At 38.6% G+C, this 19698-nt stretch overlaps 1 protein-coding gene and 1 long non-coding RNA gene across 2 annotated transcripts; one reads left to right on the top strand and one right to left on the bottom strand.

Moving 5' to 3' along the window:
* Window positions 1–2294: 2294 nt before the first annotated feature.
* LOC117305751 lies at window positions 2295–11355 on the bottom strand. The gene is made up of 4 exons (XR_004520720.1): window positions 11193–11355; window positions 8088–8650; window positions 7247–7419; window positions 2295–2480 (listed from the first exon to the last, which is right to left on the bottom strand). It is a non-coding gene; the product is annotated as an uncharacterized LOC117305751 (long non-coding RNA).
* Window positions 11356–11509: 154 nt separating this feature from the next.
* LOC117305755 (protein LKAAEAR1-like) lies at window positions 11510–18750 on the top strand. Its single transcript, XM_033790629.1, has 6 exons — window positions 11510–11789; window positions 12998–13117; window positions 13795–13946; window positions 15157–15214; window positions 15954–16076; window positions 17251–18750. The coding sequence occupies exons 1-6, from the start codon at window positions 11778–11780 to the stop codon at window positions 17314–17316; spliced, it is 531 nt and encodes a 176-aa protein (XP_033646520.1). The 5' UTR covers window positions 11510–11777; the 3' UTR covers window positions 17317–18750.
* The last annotated feature ends 948 nt before the right edge of the window (window positions 18751–19698 follow it).

Raw genomic sequence — 19698 nt, 5'->3', positions numbered from 1 at the left:
AGAAATTTTTAGCAAATTTGGGTCAACACAAACACCTGAACACTTTTGCTAGTAGTGGCTTAAACTATTTGGAAGAACTATAATGAAGAGGTTTTTAGAGGGGCCTACACATGGCAGTAACAGCATAGTTTAGTACTTCAAGTTGATGAGGCATAATGATAATAGTCAACACAAAATGCAGTTTGAAATCATAAAGTTTTGTGTCTTCTTATTTATTTGTTTATTTATTATCCATTGTGAAGGAAATTACATGTACAAGTATAAGCAACCATCGGTGAAATTCATATTAAACATAACTTTCATAGGGGCATATAAAACTCACGCGGCCAAATCTCAATTATTTTTTTAATAGTGTAAAGTTTCCTGGTGCAGTTGGCTTTAGCAGCCATTTCAGAGAGAGCTGTATGACATTTTCAGTGAACCATCATATATTTCTTGGTTTATTGGTTTGGCTTCTCTAGTTTTTGTTTGTGCGTGTATATTTTTACATTTGTGCTAATAAACTCCCCAATTATAAAGTGCTTCAGTACAACATGTTGGTATAGTGATGCGTTTGTGCATTTGATACACCATGAACGGCTTGTGGCTCACATTAAGAGTTTGTAATTAAAGATATTTGGCTCTACATGTACATGCTTTGCCAACCCGTAGATTGTTTCCATTTAAAGGGTCAATGTACTTTTTGTAGGACAATAAAACACAATGTCTACAGATTTACACTAAACTTACACTGTTTGAAGATAGTTATAGTAGAAAGCTTCCCTGAAAATATTACTTGATGAGGTGCTGTAGTTTGTGAGAAATGAGTAAAACAATGTCATGAAAATAATTTTGGTCTCAGTGATAATGAGACGAAAACTATTTTAGCATGTAAAAACATACTTTCATCGCATTGTTTTACTCATTTCTCAAAAACTACAGCACCTCAGCAACTAATATTTTAAGGTAAGGCCTAAGCTTTCTACTATCAATATCTTCAAACGGTGTAAGTTTTACTCTCTAAATGTAGAAGAGTGAAAACACCACTCTTTACATTTCAAACTGTCCCTCATAGGGCTCTTCAAAAAGATTTGGGGTTATTTCACTCTTTGAGAGGGGTTTCACTCCGCAGGACAGAGTAAAAAATCACTCAAAAAGATGCAAACTTCAATCTAAAAGAGTGGAAGACCACTCGAAAAAGAGTTGTCCTTCATATGGCTCTTGAAAGAGTGCTTTTTCACTCTTTTACATTAAGAGAGTATGTAAATCTGTGGACATTGTGTTTTGTGTAACAAAAAGTACCCAAATCCTTTTAAAACAATTATATGTAGAACGAGTGCGTTCGTCTAGCTTCCAGGGTCGACCCCGGTGTGTGGCGTTTTCTTTTCCCAGGACGAACGTGTGCAGATAATAACCCACGTTTGTCCTGGAAAAAAAAAACGCCACACACCGGGGGCGACCCAGGGAAGCTAAACGAACGCACCAAATATCAGGCAATGGAAGACATTTTGAAATTGTGAAAATTGCTTGTTATTCTATCTGGTGAACAAATCTGCTATGGCCAAATTTTTATATGACATTTTTTTCTTCGTGTTCCAAATACCATAGTATCATCAAAAGCAAAAATCACCCAACACTTTCACCATCCACACAAGCACCTTTTCTAAACTAATTTATAAGATTACCATCCAGGGACCAATCGTAAAAAATCTCTGCTCATCAGAAAATGCTGTCTCAAAGAACAATTAAGTAGGGAACCAGCCCAAAATGATACTCCTCATTGTGTCAAATTATGTCCTGGTAACCCCTTTCTGCTGAGAAAAAACTTTTCTGTGCTCATAATGTCACTACACTATTGGACCTCGGAGGTACATACATTATAACATCATTTCACACAGTGAAAAATATGTATACAATCTGAATCCCCCTCACACACCCTGTCCCTTACCCTTCCACTTTCCCTTAAAGGCAGTGGACACTATTGGTAATTACTCAAAATAATGTTTAGCATAAAATCTTACTTGGTAATGAGTAATGGGGAGCTGTTGATAGTATAAAACATTGTGAGAGAGGACTCCCTCTGAACGTGTTCTGAAGTTAGTAACGTAGTTTTCGAGAAAGAAGTAGTTTTCCACGAACAATTTGATTTCCAGACCCAGAGTTAGAATTTTCGGTCTGGAAATCAAGCATCTGAAAGCACACAACTTTGAGTGACAAGGGTGTTTTTTCTTTATTATTATCTCGCAGCTTTGAAGACCAATTGAACTCAAATTTTCACAGGTTTGTTATTTTATGCGTATGCTGAGATACACCAACAGTGAAGACTACCTTTGACAGTTACCAATAAATAGTGTCCAGTGTCTTTAAAAGAAGTAGTCCATGAATAAAAATCTCTGATAATATTCGTCTTGAATACTTGCGTAAATGGTAGACCAACAATTTTTGCCTTTGAGTTCAGAATTCAAATTTCTAAGCCACACATGGTGTAGAAGTTCCCCCATCTGGAAAGAAAAATAATGATGAAGTTATTTTAGGTTCTAAATTTGTATGTTAAGTGATCTCGTACAGTATTAATATCAAGAGTGATTTAACCAAACGTGTACCTCCCTTTAAGCATATAAAGTAAAAATCGTACTAGGTAAAAGTTTACTGAATGAGCAAAAATCCAAAGAATGGCTATATCAAGAAAAACATACACAATCAGCAGAAAAACAAAGCACATGATGTTGGATTCAAACTGTAACCTTAAGCTGCTTAGTTTAATTGTTTTTTGCAATGCCTATTTTCATGTTTATCTATCATTCTTTGAACTTTCAGCGGGACATGATTCTGAGAAATCTGAGGACCCTCCAGTTGAACTCAAGGCTCAGCCCCAAGGGCCAATAATAAACTCCCTGCTGTGACAATCAATCGTGTCTGCAGTGACGTCATCAATGGCATTATGTCAGTGAACTCTGACGGTGCTCATGTCCGTCTACTTCTTAGTTCCCAAGACAGTGGTTGGTACACGACAGTTGATATTACCTCAGAGTCAATCATTTTTTTGCCCCGGAGGCAGAAGAACAAGAAAGGCAAGTCGTTCTGGTTTGTCAACCTATAGGGGACACCAAGCCAACTCAGCTCTGTGAACTGGCGTGGGATCTACTCCTAGGGCAGACCATGGATACCTGCCACCCAGGTATACTCTGAGGCAACCCGGGCCACCCTTCACACCAAAGGCAGAAAGGCTGTCAAAATCGACATTCTCAAGTGAGGGTATTGTGTCACTGAGCTGTTGATGATTTCACGGCAGCCTTTCAATTCCCTGTGTCATCAATTTCCTGGCTAAAGATTATTTAATTGTTTTAAACCCCTAGACATCTTTGTGACCGAACTGAAATCCTCTGGAGGTAGCTTCTATTTTTAGATGTTGGTTGTTAAGTTGCAGGTTGCTGATTGTGTGTGTCCGATGTTGGAGTTTGAATGGCGGTCTATCGAGTGTAAGCCATTTGAAAGGGCTACTGGACGGCGGGTGGTATTATGTTGGCAAGGCGATGTTAAGATTGTCAGCCAAACAAACCTTGTTCGAAGGTATGTTAAAACCTACATTAACATGTTCAACAGGGCATGACCTACAGTGGTTGGAGTGTGGCAGTGAGTTCACTAATCATGGCCAAATGAGTTTACTAATCAGTGCAACTAATGCCTTCATATAGATGACCTACAGTGGCTGGACTGTAGCAGTGAGTTAACCATTCGGCACATCTAGTGCCATCACATAGATGACCTACAGTGGCTGGAGTGTAGCAGTGAGTTTACTATTCGGCACAACTAGTGCCGTCACATGGATGACCTACAGTGGCTGGAGTGTAGCAGTGAGTTTATTAATCAACACAACTAGTGCCATCATATGGATGACTTACAGTGGCTGGAGTGTAGCAGTGAGTTTACTAATCAGTGCACCTAGTGCCGTCACATGGATGACCTACAGTGGCTGGAGTGTAGCAGTGAGTTTACAAATCAGTGCAACTAGTGCCGTCACATGGATGACATACAGTGGCTGGAGTGTAGCAGTGAGTTTACTAATTAGCACAACTAGTGCCCTCACATGGATGACCTACAGCGACTGGAGTGTAGAAGTGATTTTGCTAATCAGTGCACCTAGTGCCGTCACATGGATGACCTACAGCGATTGGAGTGTAGCATTGAGTTAAATTATCAGTGCACCTAGTGCCGTCACATAAATGACCTACAGTGGCTGGCGTGTAGCAGTGAGTTTACTAATTGGCACAACTAGTGCCGTCACATAGATGACCTACAGTGGCTGGAGTGTAAAGTGAGTTTACTAATTGGCACAAATGGTGCCCTCACATGGATGACCTACAGCGATTGGAGTGTAGCATTGAGTTTACTAATCAGTGCACCTAGTGGCGTCACATAAATGACCAACAGTGGCTGGCGTGTAGCAGTGAGTTTACTAATTGGCACAACTAGTGCTGTCACATAGATGACCTACAGTGGCTGGAGTGTAGCAGTGAGTTTACTAATCGACACAACTAGTGCCGTCACATAAATGACCTACAGTGGCTGGAGTGTAGCAGTGAGTTTGCTAATCGGCATAACTAGTGCCGTCACATAGATGACACACAGTGGCTGGAGTGTAGAAGTGATTTTGCTAATCGGCACAACTAGTGCCGTCTTATTGATGACCTACAGTGGCTGGAGTGTAGCAGTGAGTTTACTAATTGGCACAGCTAGTGCCGTCACATGGATGACCTTCAGTGGCTGGAGTGTAGCAGTGAGTTTACTAATTGGCACAGCTAGTGCCGTCACATGGATGACCTTCAGTGGCTGGAGTGTAGCAGTGAGTTTACTAATTGGCACAACTAGTGCCGTCACATAGATGACCTACAGTGGCTGGAGTGTAGAAGTGATTTTGCTAATCGGCACAACTAGTGCCGTCACATAGATGACCTACAGTGGCTGGAGTGTAGCAGTGAGTTAACTACTCAGTGCAACTAGTGCCGTCACATGGATGACCTACAGTGGCTGGAGTGTTGCACAGTGCAACTAGTGCCGTCACATGGATGACCTACAGTGGCTGGAGTGTAGAAGTGTGTTTACTTATCAGCGCGACTAGTGCCGTCACATGGATGACCTACAGTGGCTGGAGTGTAGCAGTGAGTTTACTAATCGGCACAACTAGTGCCGTCACATGGATGACCTACAGTGGCTGGAGTGCAGCAGTGAGTTTTCTTAATCGGCACAACTAGTGCCGTCACATAGATGACCTACAGTGGCTGGAGTGTAGAAGTGATTTTGCTAATCGGCACAACTAGTGCCGTCACATAGATGACCTACAGTGGCTGGAGTGTAGCAGTGAGTTAACTACTCAGTGCAACTAGTGCCGTCACATGGATGACCTACAGTGGCTGGAGTGTTGCACAGTGCAACTAGTGCCGTCACATGGATGACCTACAGTGGCTGGAGTGTAGAAGTGTGTTTACTTATCAGCGCAACTAGTGCCGTCACATGGATGACCTACAGTGGCTGGAGTGTAGCAGTGAGTTTACTAATCGGCACAACTAGTGCCGTCACATGGATGACCTACAGTGGCTGGAGTGAAGCATTGAGTTTACTAATCGCAGAACTAGTGCCGTCACATGGATGACCTACAGTGGCTGGAGTGCAGCAGTGAGTTTACTAATCGGCACAACTAGTGCTGTCACATGCATGACCAACAGTGGCTGGAGTGTAGCAGTGAGTTAACTAATCGGCACAACTAGTGCCGTCACATGGATGACCTACAGTGACTGGAGTGTAGCAGTGAGTTAGCTACTCAGTGCAACTAGTGCCGTCACATGGATGACCTACAGTGGCTGGAGTGTAGCAGTGAGTTTACTAATCGGCGCAACTAGTGCCGTCACATGGATGACCTACAGTGGCTGGAGTGTAGCAGTGAGTTTACTAATCGGCGCAACTAGTGCCGTCACATGGATGACCTACAGAGGCTGGAGTGTAGCAGTGAGTTTACTAATCAGTGAAACTAGTGCCATCCTAAGGATGACCTACAGTGACTGGAGTATAGCAGTGTTTTTACTCTCGAGGGTGCTTTGGCAAAGGGCATGACTTTAGTGCACTCGATAGCTGTCTGCCTTTTAGTGGGTAAATTTGTTGCTCTCATAGAAATACAGTCCCACAGAAATACAACAAAAATTTGACAGTTGAGAATAGTTAGCCAGCTTTCTGTTCTGAAACAATGTTGACAACACTCCTTCAAGAATCTGCTGGTAATTCAGTGGCCAAACTGTACAACAAATTTAAGCGTGAATTTGTTTTAACCTGAGTTTGTTAAACTCAGGAAATTTTGACATTTCAAAGTTTTAAAGGCATACTAGGGATGGATGTGAACATGACATTTCCTATCTCTAAATCTGTTTAAACATTTGTAACTATTGTAGGGGCCAAGACAGCTTTATAAACTTCTGTACTTGATTTTCTCGGAAAAGGATCCAGATAAGAGAGCTGTAAGATATAAATACGAAAGAAAAATTCTTTTAAGGATTTTGAAAGCCAAGGTCAATTCTTTTTCATACAAATATGAAGACAATGAGCGCAAAGGTGGGTAAATCTTCAAGGAGGCCAGGTAGATGGAAGAGCTGGACTGCAGTGGATTGTATCTTACATGAGATGTCCATCAAAACCAAACGGCTCTTTTCAGAGCCAAGGAAACCCAGGGCCACATAAAAAACAAAAGATAAAAGACAGACATTGTCACATGCCCTCCTTAAATGAAACGCATGATCCAATTGTACTTTGACAAAAATGTTTTGGGTTGTGGGTTCGAATCCCACCGGACTAATGTGCTTGTGAAATTCTTTCACACGACTCGGGTAAGTGCTGAGTATACAGTGCTAGACATCGGTGTACATGGTGTATGGGTAAAAACCAAACTAGTACAGAAATGTTTTGATGCCATCCAATAGGAGACTTTCCAACGCTAGGTGGCAGCAGACATACCGGGTAAATTTCCATTGTTTACGTAGTTCTGAACATGCGCATAATTCTGAGAACAATGGATTTACCCGGTAAGTCTGCTGCCCTCTATCGTCCCAGAAAGTCTCCCATTGAAATAAGCATTTATCTCTGAAACGCTTTTATCACTCTACCCCATTCCTTTACCATTAAAAAGGCAAATCCATGACCTAATTAGAAATGGACATTATTTGTTCAAGATTTTTCTTAAAGTATAGCTCTCATCTAACGATTGCGTTTTTCTTTCACTCACCCCGGTATGCTAGGGTGTCGTGATCGAGCAGGTAAGAGCACCGAACTCAAGCTCTGGTGTTTCTTCTGTTCAGCAGAGTGTGGGTTCGAATCCTGGTCATGACACTTGTGTCCCTGAATAAGATACTTGTAATAATCTTAATTGCTTCTCTCCATCCATGAGTTAATGGGTACCTGTGGGGACAAAGATGTTTCTTGTGATTGATTGAGCTTGCATTCTGCAGGGGAGCTGAGATAGTTTAAAGCCATTGGACACTTTCGGTACATATTTTTTTTTAAAAGTTCACAGATTTAAAGTTCACAGGTAATGGTGAAAGACTTCTCTTGAAATATTATTCCATGAAATGCTTTACTTTTTGAGAAAACATTAAAACAACATCAATTCTCGATATCGAGAATTACAGATTTACTTTACAGGGTGGTTTTTCCCGTTATTTTCTCCCGACTCCGATGACCGATTGAGCCTAAATTTTTACAGGTTTGTTATTTTATATAAAAGTTGTGATACGCGAAGTGTGGGCCTCGGACAATACTGTCTACCGAAAGTGTCCACTGGCTTTAATGAATGAAATAAATGGCCCAGTGACCATGGTTAATCGTGATGGAAACACTTTAAGACACCCTTTGGGTGTTAAAAGCACTTTAAAAACTTGTTATTATTATTATTGTGTGCACTGTTTGGTTTGTCATAAAACTGACAAATAGTGTTCACCAAATATCAAAAAGGCTAATGGAGTTGAAAAAAAAAAAAAAAAAGCAAACACTTTTGTAATAAAATCAAAGAAAAATTAACCAAATCATAATAATTATTAATTAATTTTGTGAATCATTCATTGACATACCTTTAAGCAAAGAGCAAGGACAAAGTTAGAAGTTTAACCAAGCAGTAAAAGGCATGTTCTTCTTTTTTCGAGTCCATCATCTACTCTTCAAATGTCTAACCAGGATTGGGCGCATCTCACAGCCTTCGTTTGCTGCCATCAGGTCTTCAAGGCGGCACTGCTCCTCGAGGGCTAAGCATCATAGAAGGTGTAGCCTAGACTGACGTGATGTGCCACAATCGAATCGTCTGTATACCCCCATTTCTTCATGTTTGTCTTGCATCTCTGTACGTAATGAGGGGCTTCCATGTTCTCCATTCCTGCCTATGACCAGGGGGTAGCTGGCCTTTAGTTGGGAGGGGCAGCTCCTCTTGAGGGTGACTGTCAATACGCCTCTTCTCCCGCTGTGCGAGTCTGCCCACCTCAGGAGAAACTGTCAGTGGTTCAACTGAGTGAAAAGGCTCCTGCTAGATGGCTAAGAGCTAGTTGGTGGTTTTGACCATGGAGGAAATGACATGGAAGGTGGGTGTGTTGGATTTGGATGTTTGAGGCATGTTGCACTTCAAAGTTGCCATAACAAACTTCTGTAAAAAAAACAAAAAAAAAACTTTTAAACAAACTTTTTACAAACTTTTAAACATTTTTTGTAACAAAAGTCTCAAAATCCTAACAAGTCATCAGAAGGCTGGATTTGAGCTTTGGAAAGTTGCCACTTAAGTATGTTCAAATGTTAGTTTATCATCTATCTATAGGCCTGTATTTCATCAAATTGAACATTAATAAAGTATATTAAAGAGATGTAAAAAGTACTTTTACAAAACTAGTTGGCCCATATTTTAATCAGCTTAATTGTCAAATGTTCATTAAATTTGTTGAAGTGTTTTATCCTATCGGTTGTAAATTGCCATCAGAAGTTATGATTTTGTTTTTTTATTGTTTCCTCATTAAGATAAACAAAAGTAAGAAAAATCCTTACAAAACAAACACTACATTCATTTCAGCAAGGGGCCTGTTTAATTGCAACACCCCAAATAGGTAAGATGTTAGGACACACAATTTTTAATGTATTTAAAGTGTGTTAATTACATCCCGGGTATGGCCCGGTTAATTTGATTTAAACTTGAAGAAAGTTTCATAATTTTGTTTCATCTTGCATAATCAACTGATGTACACAAAGAATGCTGGCAGAGTTTTGTCTTTCCCCCATCTATCCAAACCGCTGACCCCTGTTGATTGACAACACCTTCCTGGGTCATGCAGCTAGTAGCGTGTGGCTGTGTGACCAGAAAAGGGCCCGATTTCATAGAGCTGCTTTAAAAAGCAGAAAAAAGTAGCTAAGCATAACAAAATCATGCTTACCAGAAAAAGGTTTATCACTATCCCTATCAGCCAAATAACACCCTGTGACTTGCATAATTTTATGACTGGAATCCTGCTAGTTTTTGCTAAGCAGACAATTTGTATGCATATCTGTCAGCTTATGATAGAGCTGCTTTAACTTAGCACAAAATGTACGTGTTGTAGCTTTAAAAGCACAAAATAGCTAACAGGGTTACCAACCAAATATCATGTCACATCATGTACAAGTAACCTGCTAATTTCTGGTAAGCAGATGGGCAATGCCAAGCAAACATGGACATGACACGAAAAAATCAAATTTTTGTCACAACTTTCTTTCCACTTTGGAGGTATAGCTGCGATATGAAACCAATTTATTTGTAGTTGTTGACAAAGAATGAACCCAATTTTGTGGGGAAAAAAAAAAACTCAGCTTGGGCTCCATGTAGGCGTTGCTAAATTGACTGGAAAACGTTAATGCAACTGACCGTAATGCACCTGACCATGGTTGTGCCATGAATACCTAAAAGTTTAAGTTGCTGACCATGTATTCAAGTATTCTGTTAGATACTCATGTATATAGGAGTTGTGTGTTGCATGTATAATAAGTTTTTCAGTTCGAGGAATTTTTCAAGTTGTGACTAGTAAATTTTTTCCATTTCCTTTTTGTGTAATGCGACTGACCGCTTTTTACATCTTACTAACATCCAGAGCACAAAGCCCACAACATTTCTAATAACATAAATTCAAAGCATTGTGTTACAAGTACAAATCAGTCTATAAACTTAGTGTAAAGACTATCTAACACAGAACTACTGCTCACCAAGATCAAAAAATGACACAGAAAAGTGTAATGCGACTGACCATGGAATTGCCCATTGTTTAGCACCGCCAAATAAGCAGCTCTATATGATAATTATAAAATTGTGCCTTCATTTCATATATGCAGTGTGTGCAATGTAGTTCATCTAAAATAAGCTATTTATAATAGCGAATACAAATACAATCAATGAATGGAAACTTTAAAAATGTCGACAAGACAAAAGGCTGAAGACACAGTGACAGCTGCCCTCATTGTAAGCATATTATTAGCCCTGGTAGGACGTCAGTCAGTGCCACTGTCGCATTGCATGCAACGGAGGAGTCCAACCTGGGCTATAACTTATAAGAATATTATACTCTTAGAAAGTAGATCCACTGAACCATCGTTTTTATAACAATAATAATAATTAATATACATTTAAATTACCACGTCTTTTCTATAAATAAATAGGGCCAAACTTGAAACTGAAAGTGAATTCACAATTTTTTTAATTTTAATTTTAAGTAAGACTTAAAGGCAGTTGACACTATTGGTAATTACTCAAAATAATTATTAGCATAAAAACTTTACTTCGTAATGAGTAATGGGGAGAGTTTGATGGTATAAGACATTGTGAGAAACAGCTCCCCCTGCAGTGACATAGTTTTCTAGAAAGAAGTATTTTTCCACGAATTTGATTTTGAGACTTCTTCAAGTCAAGGCTCAAGTTTAGAATTTGAGGTTTCGAAATCAACCATCTACAAAAAAAACACACAAGTTCGTGTGACAAGGGTGTTTTTACTGTCATTATTATCTCGCAACTTCGACGACCGATTGAGCTCAAATTTTCAAAGGTTTGTTATTTTATGTATATGTTAAAAAAAGGTTAAATTAAGGACTTTAAGAGGAAAACGCTTGGCCATGGATTGGACAGGCAAGGCCAGATTTAAAAGCGGTGTTTTTGAGTTAAAAATGGGTTAACATACCAAATTCACCTAATGTTGGGCTGCTGAACCCCAAAATGGTGAATACGAAGTCTAACTTTCGGTCCATAAACCGAAAAAACAGCGCAGACGTAGACCAAGCAGACGACATTTATTATTCACACATAAAAAGTGACTTGTCAAAAATAGTTAGGTACCATGTACATTCATGAGCATTTGGTCTGGGTACCATATTAGTCAGATACCCTACGATAGTAACGTTAGATTACAGGACTAGTGCTATGGGTTTCAAACATAGAGTTATATGAGACATTGAGGGCGCTATGGCATTTCTCAATCATGATCACTCAGTGTGTTCTTGTGTGGTGTAGCAACCACGTAAACAACGTACGAGAGGATATAATAGTTGAGTAAATTGTTTACTTGTTCACGAGGTCAGAGTGGATTTACAAAGGTGTAGACTCAGATCCTTTGTTGCGTGAGTTATGACAGGTGGTCATCCACAATATGATTGTAAAACCTTTCCTATGAGACTAAAAAAAAAACGTTTTTAGCAAGTTAACGGAGGCCGATCCTGTTGATTTTTATAATAAGTGACATCGTGACTGGATCACAAAACTGATCGTGATGGGAGATAAGGTAAGGCCAAGGGAGGTTGTGTGTGTGGTGTCAGCAGACATAAACTTATAAAGTGAAAGGATTTCGGTACAAAGTGACTATTAGCCCCACTTGTGTGGCCAAGGCTAGCTGAATCCTTATATAAGTTATATAAAATTTGTTTCACTTTTTTTGCTTAACCTTACACCTAAATGTTGTCTTTAAATTACTACTTGTTTATTTTTTTTGAAGTATTGTGTACCTAATCATACCTCATACTATATTGCTTGTTTTAATTTTGACATAAATGTACGCTATTGTATTATTGTTTTGTATGACAGCATTGAAATAAATGTACTGAATACAATGCACACAAAGCAAGCTAAGACTAAGAGTTAGGTGAATACATTCAGCCGGTTTACACTGCCGGGTGGCTCGTCGTAGATAAGGCGCCAGAATTTTTTTATTTCTTAGCTGCATGAGGAAATGGTGTGGACGTGTGGCTAAGGATTCAGCTAGCCTTGGCCACACAAGTGGGGCTAAGTGACTATATGTATGGTACGAAGTGACTTAGGTACAAAATGATTTTGGTACAAAGTGACCTAATGGTACGAAGTGACTTCGGTACAAAGTGACTATGTTACGAAGTGACTTGGATACAAAGTGACTATGGTAGGAAGTGAATAATGGTACGAAGTGACTTGGGTACAAAGTGACTTGGCCTTGGGTACAAATTGACTTTGGCACAAAGTGACTTGGGTACGAAGTGACTTGGGTACAAAGTGATTTTGATATAAAGCGTTTTGGTTACGAAGTGACTTGGGTACGAAGTGACTTTGATACAAAGTGACTTGGTTACAAAGTGACTTTGGTCAAAGTGACTTGGGTACAAAGTGACTTTGGTACAATGTGATTTGGGTACGAAGTGACTTTGGTCAATGTGACTTGGGTACAAAGTGACTTTGGTACAATGTGATTTGGGTACGAAGTGACTTTGGTCAATGTGACTTGGGTACAAAGTGACTTTGGTACAATGTGATTTGGGTATGAAGTGACTTTGGTCAATGTGATTTGGGTTCGAAGTGACTATGGTATGAAGTGACTTGGGTTTGTAGTGACTTCGATACAAAGTGATTTCGGCACAAAGTTACTTTGGTCAAAGTGACTTGGGTGCAAAGTGATTACCATTCTAGTTACATAGCCTACCTCATATGATGAGTTGACAGTTTTCTTCTTCTTATTTTATCCAGGGTGACAATGAGGTGCCAGGTTCGGCCGGGCGAGGAAAATTCAAACATCAGAATCGTAAGAAACTCACAGCCAAAGAATTGAGTCAGATGAATCCTACACAAAGAAGTAAATACCTGGCTGTAAGTATGAACTCCAGAGACTCTGCATCAAGGGTTTCTGTTATTTCCTTATGTCCTTCTTTGCTGATGATTTTTTTTCTGTGCTTAAATCATATTTCTACTGAGGGAAGAATCGGTGCTCACAGAAGCAGGGAATCTGTTCTTTTGTCAAGCTTATTTCACGGGTTAGCGGGGAATATTGGCTTGTGCGCACTTCATGTTACTAGGCATTCTGCGCTTACAAGACTAGCAAGCAGAAAGAATGGTGATTGTAAGCGCTGAATTCGGCGGTAAGCAGAGCCATGAAATTGACCCCACAGGATCTCCTGTACAAATCTGTCTTTGCCTAAAAAAAAATTCCTGTGCTATTAGCATATTTCTTCTCACTAAGCTTCCTTCTCATGAAGCTGTAAGCACAAAAACTTGCTAAACACAGAAGATCGCTTAGCAAGAACGGGTAACCAGCTAAAGCTACAATAGACCGTATTGAATATGACATCACCAGTCAAATACCTGACCTATAACCAGGACCGCTCGTGCTTTATACATTGATATTCGCGTTTAGACACATACGGTTTGCCCTTCAAGATGGCAACTTTCATGGCAACTTTCATAGCAACAAAGGGGCTTCAATACGGTCTATAAGTTTGCATTGTTGTGGCTGGTGAGTTAACTTCTTTTTTTCCCTATTTGTTTAGTATGAAGGAGCAACAAAGCAAGCAGCTGAAGGGATCGAGAACTCCAAAATGAGAGTCTTGGAGCAGAAAAAGATGGACTTGATGTCGAGCAAAAAAGCTGCGGAGGTGGATGTTGAGAAAGAAAAACACAGTCAACTGATTGGTCAATTAAAGTAAGTTGTCATGGCAACTTAAAAAAAAAAATGAAATTTTGATGATTTAATTGATGCCGGACACTGCTAGGGTTTAACCAGAACACTGATCAAATTCTTGTCTGCACTTCCTATAAAATGATAAATTTTCTTTACCAAAGCAATGCGTGACCCATGTCAATCTGAGTCAGTCAAATTTTGTGAATTGTGTGTGCAGCTTTAGAGGATGTTTGGATGTTAAAGAGAAGATATTTGGTAATCACTCTTAAAATTAATGGCAATAGTAAATGGTTAAAAGCCTACAGCAGCGTTTGATAGTATAAAGCATTGAGAAACAATTCACTTCAAAGTCATGTAGTTATGTATAAAAAAAAAGTTTTTATGTGACCAAACTTGAATCTGAGAAGCATTACCACGTAACTTTTCTGAGATTGTGTATTCCTAATAGGGATTATTCTTCCTGTGTGGACATATTCACTCCAGATTTTCAGTGATATCTCAAAAACACTCACCCCTTTTAAAATGAAATTTGTAGATGTTAGTTTTTTTGTGTCTATCTACATTTATATAGGATTAAAGGGAAGGTACACGTTTGGTAATTTCTCAAAACACATATTAACTTAAAAACTGACCTGGTAACGAGCATTGGAGAGCTGTTGATAGTATAAAACATTGTGAGAAACAGCTCCCTCTGAAGTAGCATAGATTTTGAAATAGAGGTAATTTCTCACTAATATAATAAAAGACTTCTAGCTAGAAGTCTTTTATTCCCATCTGGAGCACACAAACTCGTCCAACAAGGGTGTTTTTTCTTTCATCATTTTCTCCCAACTCCGATGACCAATTGAGCTAAAATTTTGGCTGGTTTGTTATTTTATGCATGTGTTGAGATACACCAAGTGAGAACACTGGTCTTTGACAATTACCAAACGTGTACCTTCCCTTTATAAAGCAATCATTAACGGTTCCAAAAACCAAATGTTATACTTTGCCTTTAACAAGTCTTGCACATTGGCGTTTCACACCAATTCAACAGGAGGTTAGAGACTTCTCCCACTTTCATTTAGGACTGTATCTATTGGAAAATGAGTCGCAAAACTTAATTTGACCTTGGAGCTCCTCTTTTAGTTATTTGAAGTTTGTTTTAAAGCTTTTTCAGAAACCAGCCTGAAAATAAAGCAATGTTACTGACGCTCCCTAATTTTGTTATTTTTTTTCCTTTTCATTTTAGGGCTGCAGAAGCACGAAACAGACTAAGAGTTATGCGACTTCGGTACCAAAACAACAGGGTAAGGATTTGCTAAAAGAAACGTTTAACACTAGCAATGATGTAGTGTGTCAGGGCTGAGGGATCTAGTGTAACAGATTAAAGTTGGTTAATTCATCGGGGTGTGGGTTCGAATACCGTTCATGACACAAGTCCTTCGAGCAAGATGCTTTACTATGATTGCTTCTCTCCACCCAGGGTTATAAATGGGTTTAATGTAAACCTGTGGGCGTTTGTGTTTTGTGTCGTACAAAAACATCCCATACCCTTTAAAGTCAGTGAACACTATTGGTGATTACTCAAAATAATTATCGTCATAAAACCTTTCTTGGTTAGGAGTAGTCGGGAGAGGTGAATAGTATAAAACATTGTGAGAAACAGCTCCCTCTGAAGTGACCTAGTTTTCGAGAAAGAAGTAATTTTCCACGAATTTGATTTCGAGACCTCAAGTTTAGAATTTGAGGTCTCGAAATCAAGCATCAGAAAGCACACAATTTCGTGTGACAAGAGTGTTTTTTCTTTCATTATTATCTCGCAACTTCGACAACCAATTGAGCTCAAATTTTCACAGGTTTGTTATTATGTTGAGATACACCAAGTGAGAAGACTGGTCTTTGACAATTACCAATAGTGTCCACTGTCTTTAAAGTGCATGGTTTTACTTAATTGCTAGTAGGGTTTTGACGCTGTAGGACATAGGCCCCTATGGGTCGTATGTAGTCTCGTTCCTGACTAATACCTGATCTATATCTGCCCAACAGGCTCAAGAAGTCAAACATCTTATATCATGTCAGCCAACTGCCATCAAGGCTGTCCGACTCCAAGCCATGGTGCCCCCCGTTCCAGATAGAAATAGCCCCGGTGATGAGCTTGACAAACTCCAGGTAAACTTGATTTTATTGTACAAGACGTTAATTTTGCATCAAGGATGAAGAATTTTATTTGTTTTTACGCATCAGGCCTGGAATTTCATCTTTGAGAGGGCAAGGCCATATTTATTTTGAAAACTTGATTTCAGTGATGTAAAATTTGCATCAAGGATAAAGAATTTTATTTGTTTCTAAGCATCAGGGCAGGATTTTCATCTTTGAGAGAGCAGGGGGATTTTCATTTTTGAAAAGGGTACTTCCATTGGAGAATCTTTAAGTACATGAAAAACTTTTGAAGGTGCATTAAGGCCAAGACCAGGGCAACAGAGGCCATGACCTCCGCGCAATTCCAGGCCTGGCGCATATTCTGGTGTGTGTAAAGCACTGTAAATAATACTCTATACTTTACAAGTTCTGTGAATGCACAGGCAATTTACTCAGGATTTGAACCCGAGACACTTGCTATTCTATAGCAGATGTCTTACTACTGGTCAAAACGTCTAGTTATTTTACACGTGGTGTCAACACAAACATCACACGCCTTTATGTTTCTTGAAAACTTGAGGAATGAAATGAATGTACTCTTCCAATAACCAATGATGTACATTTTTACCATCCCTTTATGATATGTTTCTTGTAAACTAGACTAGAGGATTGGAATGAATGTACTCTTCCAATAACCAATATGATGTACCATCCCTTTATGATGTTTCCTGAACACTAGAGGATTGGAATGAATGTACTCTTCCAATAACCAGTGATGTACCATTCCTTTAAGATACGTTTCTTGAATACTACAGGATTGGAATAAATGTTCTCTTCCAATAACCAATGATGTACCATTTCTTTAAGATACGTTTCTTGAATACTACAGGATTGGAATAAATGTTCTCTTCCAATAACCAATGATGTACCATTCCTTTAAGATACGTTTCTTGAATACTACAGGATTGGAATAAATGTTCTCTTCCAATAACCAATGATGTACCATTCCTTTAAGATACGTTTCTTGAACGCTAGAGGATTGGAATGAATGTACTCTTCCAATAACCAATGATGTACCATCCCTTTAAGATACGTTTCTTGAATACTAGAGGATTGGAATGAATGTACTATTCCTATAACCAATGATTTTGTTTACCTTTAACTTAAATTCCTTTTCCCTTTTTCATATTTTTTGTTGATACAGAGAACACGAGTGGAGACAATACTTGAAGATGAGAGAGGTCTTACAATCAACAGAGATATCTCGTGACCAGCTACAAACATCTTCTCTTATCTTTGTAAAATATATTGTAACCTTAATTTAGTAACGATATTGTATCTTGTAAAATTCACATTTGTAAGCAAGATGCTCCATGAAAAAATGACATCACTTTAGTGATGTTTGACTTCTTACATGATGTGAATAATCAGAATAAACTATAAATAATAGTAAACTTTCAATTACAACCATGGCCCAATTTCATAAAGCTGCTAAGCACAACAATTTGCTTAGCATGAATTTTTTTCCTAGATTTTCAGGATAGAAAATAACAGTTGAATACCAGTAACAAGCAATATTCAACAAATGGATATTTGGTTGGTAATCCTATTTTGATCAAGGTAGAAATATCATGCTAAGCATTAATGTTTGTGCTTAGCACCTCTATGAAATTGGGCCCATGTTTTAATTCTCTTTTGACATGTTTTAAGGGACAAGAGCTGGTTAGTATACTCTGCCTGTCTCAGGAGAAAACAAGCAGAGTATACTGTTTGAGACTGTTGAATCAAAATGATTCATAGTAACTGTATTTCCTACACTTGGCTCAAAGTCCGTTTGATCGCATTATAAAACATATGTACAAGTTTGCGCATTTCGTTTTACATGCTGTACCACTATTGCATTACTTATCCCTATTGAACCAAAAATGCCATGGCCTACATGTGGTTGTACACTACATTGTTTTCATGGAATCATGTGGTTATCAAAATAAGGAACAGAGATTAGTAAGGTTTGCAAATGCTATTTCCTCAACTTTGACAGTACTTCAGTACTGGAGGATTAGTACTTTGTCTTAGAAGGTTTGTAAATTATGCATGATACACAATTAGGTTTTTGGAAGAATACATTCATTCCACTTTTCTGGTGATCAAGAAACATATCGCAAAGGGATGGTTCATCATTGGTTATTGGAAGAGTACATTCATTCAAATTTTCTGGTGATCAAGAAACATATCACAAAGATTGGGCTTTTGGAAGAAGTGGAATTAATTCTCAAGAAATCAACAATACTAAATAAACTTAGAATCACAAGAATGCTTTAACGTACAGGTAATTATGAGAAGTTATGAAAACAAAAAAATTTAGTAAACAATTCAGAAGTTGTTTATCATGGTCAAGTAAAAATAAAGTTTATAAACATCCCATTCAATTTTGTAAATAAAATGTTTTTAAAAGTGAAATGAACGTGTGTGAACGGTTTCAGTTTTTAATATTTTCTCTCAATACCTTTTTGTACCATGTAACATGTTTAAATATGACTTGGTTTAAATAACAAAGTGTGACCTTTGACAATCCAGAGAATTCTTGACAGGCAAGATTTCATGTTCGGGTGGGAAAGTGGTGTGTCTTGGCCAAGTGGATAAGAGCACCGAACCCATGCTCTGGTGTTTCCGTTCAGCAGAGTATGGGTTCGAGTCCCGGTTGTGACACTTTTGTCCCTGAGCAAGAAACTTAACTACATGCTTCTCATCACCAAGGGGTAAATGGCTACCTGTGAGGGCAGAGACAGTTCTTGTGATTGATTTACTTGTTGCTACCCTTTTATTTCCACTGAAAAAGTACTTTTTTATTAGGCAATAACAGTGTGAGGACCTGGGCTCAGTTTCATAAATCTGTTAAGCAGAAAATACTGCACACAAGTTTCTTTGCTAAGCAAGATATGAGTGGGGTGACAGCAATGGTAACTGTATGGTATTCTGGCTGGTAACCCAAATTTGTGCAGCAAGATTTTGTTGTGCTTAGTAATTTTGCTGTGCTGACAGGTTTTATGAAATTAGTCTCAGGTCTTCGGTGTATGGTAATGACCAGGGGTCATTTTGAAGCGCTGCTTAAAGGATTTGGGTACTTTTTGTAACACAAAACACAATGTCCACAGATTTACATTAAACTTACAGTAAAAAGCTTCCCTGAAAATATTAGATGCTGAGGTGCTGTAGTTTTTGAGAAATGAGTAAAACAGTGTCATGAAAATACGTTTTTACATGCTAAAAATGTTTTCGTCTCATGATCAGTGAGACGAAAACTATTTTCATGACATTGTTTTACTCATTTCTCAAAAACTACAGCACCTCAGCAAGTAATATTTTCAGGGAAGCTTTCTACTATCATTATCTTCAAGCTGTGTAAGTTTAATGTAAATCTGTGGACATTGTGTTTTTTGTCCCCCAAAAAGTACATAGACCATTTAACGTTAAGCATATTTTCGTGCTAACTAAAGCAAACAAATTTGCTTATAAATGCGTACAAGCATATTTGACAGAAAGCAAGAAAATACATGTATGGCAGCCGGCTTGTGCATTTACCATGGCTATGTCATTCACTGTCGTACAGTAAGCACCGGAATGTTTGCATGGTATCATGCGCCTACAATGT

Source organism: Asterias rubens, unplaced genomic scaffold (assembly GCF_902459465.1).
Source record: "Asterias rubens unplaced genomic scaffold, eAstRub1.3, whole genome shotgun sequence".
Taxonomy (NCBI): Eukaryota; Metazoa; Echinodermata; class Asteroidea; order Forcipulatida; family Asteriidae; genus Asterias; species Asterias rubens.
Note: the sequence above shows the minus strand (reverse complement) of the source record. Positions and strands in the feature narration are given on the sequence as shown.

Bases quoted from the DNA above. Each gene is read 5' to 3' on its own strand.
- LOC117305755 (XM_033790629.1), top strand. The intron at 13,118-13,794 runs GTAAGTATGAAC...CTATTTGTTTAG, and splicing joins AAAGAAGTAAATACCTGGCT to TATGAAGGAGCAACAAAGCA. The intron at 15,215-15,953 runs GTAAGGATTTGC...TCTGCCCAACAG, and splicing joins TTCGGTACCAAAACAACAGG to GCTCAAGAAGTCAAACATCT.